The 6,435-nt window shown below is 38.8% G+C and overlaps 1 protein-coding gene across 1 annotated transcript; it reads left to right on the forward strand.

The window, feature by feature from the left end:
• The first annotated feature begins 490 nt into the window (after positions 1-490).
• On the forward strand, positions 491-991 carry LOC107774112 (uncharacterized). Its single transcript, XM_016593579.1, has one exon. The coding sequence runs from the start codon at positions 491-493 to the stop codon at positions 989-991; it is 501 nt and encodes a 166-aa protein (XP_016449065.1).
• Positions 992-6,435: the final 5,444 nt, after the last annotated feature.

Raw genomic sequence — 6,435 nt, forward strand, 5'->3', positions numbered from 1 at the left:
TGGGGAAAACCAGAGAGCTAAGTCCTGGTAAACAACAGAAGATTGCACAAGCGCGGCGCCCCATGTGCCGCGGCAGTGGAGATTTCTCAGAGTACGGATCAACTTCAATTTTTAACGTCCAGACTTGGTCCTCGACACCCAAACCGGATCACGGCTTAATCCCTTGGGCTTTTACTCAGACTTCAAAGATCTAAATATCTTGAATTAGCTCCACAACATCTACATAGCTTAGAATCACTCATACAATGCATAAAACACACAATAAGGGCAAAATACTATCAATTAAAGCTCAAATGTGAATAAAGTGAAGTGACCTAGATTGCATTAAGCGACTAAAATACGTAATTATAGCCTACCATCACACAGCACTCACATAACCATTGCACTGTATTATATTAAAGTTGCAAAACGTTTCCAAATCACTGTCATCTATGCCAAATGCAAAATAAGTTTGAGAAGACCTCTTTGGGAAACCCTGAGACATAAATCTATGACATGTTCAACACCCTGGTGTGTCATTGGAGACTTCAATGTGATTGCATCTGTTGAAGAAAAGATTGGGGGTCTTCCTTATCAAATGAATAAAAACATGGATTTCTTGAGCATGATTGAAGATTGTGGATTTGTGGATCTAGGCTTCTATGGTCCTAGATACACTTGGTCAAATGGGAGAGGCCAATGCTCTATTGTTTGGAAGAGACTGGATATGGGATTGGTCAATGATAACTGGCTAGTATCCTATCATGCAACAACTATCACTCACCCCTCATCTGCAAGATCTGATCACAACCCTCTTCTTCTAGAAATGAATGTGAGACAGGACACAAGCAAAAGATACTTCAAGTTTCTCAATTGCGGGTTTGAAAATGAGAACTTCCTTCCACTAGTTCAGGAGGTCTGGAATAAAGAAGTCAATGGCAATGCCATGTGGATTTTTTATCAAAGGCGTAAAGCTTTGTCCAATGCTCTAAGCAAATGGTCCAGTCAATAATATGGAGATATCTTTCTGTAGGCCAAAGAATATGAACACAAGTTGAAGCAAGCTGAGATAGTATGGGCGCAGACCAATGATGGCAATGATAGACAGGACTTTCATGAACTTCAAGATAATTATGTGAGATATATGAAGATAGAATAGTCCATCCTAAAACAAAAAACAAAACTACAATGGTTTAAAGAAGGGGATGCCAATTCCAGATACTTTCACAACCTGATTAGAAGGAGAAGAAGGAAGTTGTTCATACATAAAATTAAAGATGATGAAGGAGAACGGGTTCATAGGGATGAGGCTATTGGGGAAGCAACATGCACATATTTTCGAAACAACTTCAATGAAATAAGAGGTGCTACCAGAGAAGACCTAGTATCCTGTATCCCATCCTTGAACACAGCAGAGGACAATGGTCTCCTTACTAAAGATCCCACCTTGGTAGAACTCAAGGAAGTGGTCTTTTCAATGAATACATGAAGTGTTGCAGAACCTGATGGAATGAATGGAAAGTTCTTCAAATCATGCTGGCACATTATCAAAGTTGACTTGTTGAATGTGGTTCTGGACTTCTTTAGAGGTGCTACTATGCCAAAGTTCATGACCAGTGACTGTTTAGTCCTTCTACCAAAAGTGGAATTTCCTAACTCTTTTACAGAATACAGACCAATTAGCCTCAGCAGCTTCCTGAACAAGATCATATCCAAAAATATTAGTTATAGACTAGCTCTTTTCCTTCCCAGAATATTATCTGCAAATCAGTCTGTCTTTGTTAAAGGAAGAAGCATTTCAGAAAATATAATGTTGACACAGGAAATTGTTCAAGGTATTAAAAAACCTAACATTGGCTCTAATGTGGTCATCAAGCTTGGCATGGCCAAAGCTTATGATAGAGTTTCCCGGGGATTTACATGCATAATGCTGAGAAGGATGGGTTTTAATGAGATGATCATTGACATGATATGGAGAACAATGTCAAACAACTGGTACTCTGTCATCATAAATGGTACTAGATGTGGATTCTTTCATTCTACTAGGGGACTGAAACAAGGTGATCCACTAGCTCCATCTTTATTTATCATTTGAGCTGAATTACTATCCAGAATGCTCAACATTCTGTCTCATGATCAGTTTTTCAATGGTTTCTATATGGAGAAGAGAGGACCACAGATCAATCATTTGAGTTCTGCTGATGATATCATCATCTTCACATCTGGCACCAAGAGCTCCTTAAAGAAAATCATGCAGATCCTCAGTAAATATGAGGAAAATTCTGGTCAACAGATCAATAAACAAAAGAGTCACTTCATGACCTCTCCGTCTTTTTTCAATTATACTGTCAGAAGAATCCATCAAGTAACAGGTTTCACCAAGAGAGAATATCCAATCACCTATTTAGGTTGTCCTCTCTACACTGGCAGAATGAGAAATGTGTACTTAAATTCCATCGTGGCCAAAGTAGTAGGTAGGATCAAAGGATGTCAAAGCAGAGTTCTCTCATATGGAGGAAAAGCTACATTGATTAAATATATACTGCAGTTTATGCCTCTTCATCTTCTTTCAGCACTCCCCCCCCCACCCACCCCAAAACTGTCTTGAAGCAGATTGAAAAAAAGGCTGCTGATTTTTCCTAGGGCATGGAAAAAGACAGGAACAAATATCGATGGTCATCTTGGCATAGACTATCATTTCCTATGATTGAAGGAGGAATTGGTTTTAGAAAAATAGAAGATGTCTGTCAATCAATGAGATTCAAATAATGGTCGATATTTAGAACTAAGACCTCTCTCTGGAGCAATTTTTTTAGAGCTAAATACTGTCAAAGATCACACCCAATATCTATGAAATGCGATACAGGACAATCACAAGCTTGGAAGAAGATGATGTCCATCAAAAAAGAAGCAGAGAAAATATTCAATGGAGGCTGCACTCTGGAAATTGTAGCTTTGGGTGGGATAACTGGTTGGGTACATGTGCACTTGCTAATTACAGAAATGAAGGGGTTGACCAGGTAAAATTACAGCTTCCCATTTCTGGGAAAATGGACAGTGGAACCTTCAAAAGTTGAACAGGACTGCTCCAGCTCATTTGATTTATCTCATCATGCAAACTCCCATCCATTATATGCCACAGTCCCAAGATCACCCCTTTTGGACACCCGCAGTGACAGGGCATTTCACCTATGCTTCTGCCTAAGAAGTGATAAGGAACAAGAAGCAACCCAACTTTACCAACAAAATGACATGGCACAAAAATAACCCATTCAAGTGGTCCTTTTGCTTATGGAGAGCCCTCAGAAATAAGCTGCCTACAGATGACAGGGCAATATCATTTTGTTACCATATGTGTATGTTGTATTAGACTTACAACTGAAATAGTTGATCATATCTTCAGTAGAGGCAACTTTTCTACATTTGTATGGAAGAAATATGGAGGGCCAGCTGGAATCAAAACTGAAAATATGCCACTAAGATTGCTCCTTATAAACTGGTGGTTACAGAAAAGAAACAATGAGGTTAAGAAGTTAATCATGTACACATTTCCTATCATCATTTGCTGGAATTTGTGGAAGAATAGATTCTCTACAAAGTATGGTGGAAAGAGGTCTTCTATAACTAGAGTCATGTTTTCCATTAATTCTGACATTCACATGTTGCTTCATGCAACTTACCCTACTATCAACTGGACTCAAAGATGGGTGAATTTTTATTCTATCATTCAGGACATCAAGCATTGCACTACTACTCAACAGGTTTTCTAGACTAAACAAAATGCCAATTTGTTAAAGTCAACACTAATGGTAGTGCACTGACTAATCCAGGTAAGATAGGTGGTGGTGCCATCATTAGAAACCACCTAGGGGAGTTTCTTCAAGCAATTGCATGCCCTTTGGGTGAGGGTACCAACAAACATACAGAAATAGAAGTTGCATTCATTGGTATCCAGCGGTGCATTGCCAATGGATACAACAAAATTCACCTTGAAACAGACTCAGATCTTTTGATCAATTGGCTGAAAACCAACTCTGATCCTCCTTGGGCCTTAAAATGAATCTGCAAAAGCTGAGAAACTTGTGTCTTCAATGTGAGGAAATTCATTACTCACATGTATACGGAGAAGCCAACTATCCTGCACACTCTTTTTCCAAGCTTAGCTATGACTTGAATGCATTAACTCACTTCACCAGTGTCACCACATTGCCTACTCATATCGGGGGTCAAATTCAACTAGATTTCCGGAATACCCCTACTTTCAGATACAAGAAAACACACAGAATTATCCCACCACCTTACTGTGTCTCTACTTCATCCCATGGTTATGGGTAAAATAGTATTCTTAAAATAGCATCACTAAAATCCCCATATATCCAAATCCATGAAAGACAAAACTCCAGCATTCTTGGAAATGGACACTCACTCCAGTTTTTCACTAACATGTTTGTTCTCTTGTGCAGGTTCTCTGAGCACACTTCTAACAAATATTCAATTCTATAAGAAGTGTAATACTTGAAACTTCTCACACCTAATAGTCACCCAATCCATGTACTTTAACCTACCATACCGAAAGCCACCAATACACTACTCTAACAGTAACACACATCTTTCTTTTCACCCTCATATCTCCCGATTATCCAAGCTCAACTACAAACTGTAGTATAGACCATTTCCTTCTTCCAGACTCACTCCCCCCCCCCTATTCTTAAACACCCCTTACATCTCATTTCTACATGTACTCAGAATCCACAAGAAGATGAAAGCACACAGCCATCAACATAAAAATAGTTTTTTCACTAACCTTGCTCTCTTTTTTGCTGGTACAAGTAACGATGGTATACTCAATCATTTGACTTACCCTTAGTGTGTGATATTAGCAATATCAAGGATCATTCTACTGAGTGTTAGTCAAAGGTTCACAGTATCCCATAAACCTCTTGCAATTTTGAAGAGAAGATCCTGTAGCATTTATCTTCAGAAGCAACTATCTCACCCCACCAACTCTAACTCCACCACACAAGCTTTCAGATACCACAATAACCTAAAAGCAACACTTCTTATTCATACACACAAGAACAATAGCAACAATGGTCATAACATGCAGCAGTTCTGCTCTACTGCCAGCAATGCCACAACCATTCACTAGAAGTAAAACAATGGTGCCCCTTTATTACTAACTTGTTTACTGATTTTTGCAGTTACAATTGATAGGTCCAGATCATTGGTGCACTTCCAAGGTGTGGTATTAGCATCCCATATGCTCAATCTGTTGGAAATGCATCAGTTTTCTAGGGCCTGTCTTGATGATCCTTCCAATATCACACACAATTTTGGGTACACCAGGTCCATTCTCAGGTTTCAAATGCTAGGTCCTCACAAGAACATAACTAGGGGCACAAACCTTGGCCATCATACCACTACTGTTACCAGAGTTCAATAGCAGAAGTCTACATACTGCATCAACTTTAGCTTGGAGAATAATGTGTGTGGTTTATACACCAGTTACTAGCTGATACAAGTCCAGTCCCTCTTTACAGTCTTCTAGATATAAACTCCAAGGCTAAGCTCAATCTCATCTGTCAGCATTATTATTCAGAGGCAGCAAGATCAGTCAACTACAAGGATCTCAGTCATTACTGTCTTCAATGTGGCTTTCTTTGCTCTCATTGTGAAAGCTAAATTGAAGACAACTCTTACCATACACATCTGGTTTTTGGCACATTTCAAAGAGAGGATACACATACCTTCTAGATATAGGTTCTTTTGTTTGTCGAAGATGTATTCCCAAATTTCTTACATAGTTGCTTTAGATTCAGTGGTTTGTATAGTTGACCTAGGTTAATTTCACATTGTTTTTGTATACACAATTGTGTGCCAATTATGGATAGGCAATTGGCATTTCATCATAGGTCTAACTTCACTCATTGTGCAAGATTCAATTGATTGTCATTTTTGGACAATCAATTGTTTATCCACCATAGATTTGGAGGTAAGGTCCATGTCCCCCTCATTTGTTGTACTAGTTGTTATTTTATTTATAAAAACTAACCCTAGGCACAAGGCCTAGTGGATTTGACCAAAAAAAACCCAATCTCTGCAATCCATTACAAGACCCGATTCTCACATCTATACATTGTATAAGTCTGAACAGGCCGAATCACGCCATAACTACAACCCAAAAGGTAATCACATGATATACCACACAGCTAAGATACTCATAGCAATAAATCCCGACCACCATAGCTGCTCATTAACAAACCTGGTACCCGTAACAAACCTCATATCAAATAAAACCTTGTTCTGAACCTTAGCACACTACCAATGATGACAGGAAGATGCAAAAACTCATAATCACCCATCAGATCAACAAGTCGTGGAGCTCTCTTGCCTAACAAGGACTATAGCCAAATTTTAAGTTGATTAGTGACATTATTATTCCACACCTATTGTAAT

This window comes from Nicotiana tabacum, chromosome 13, assembly GCF_000715075.1.
Source record: "Nicotiana tabacum cultivar K326 chromosome 13, ASM71507v2, whole genome shotgun sequence".
Classification (NCBI taxonomy): domain Eukaryota; kingdom Viridiplantae; phylum Streptophyta; class Magnoliopsida; order Solanales; family Solanaceae; genus Nicotiana; species Nicotiana tabacum.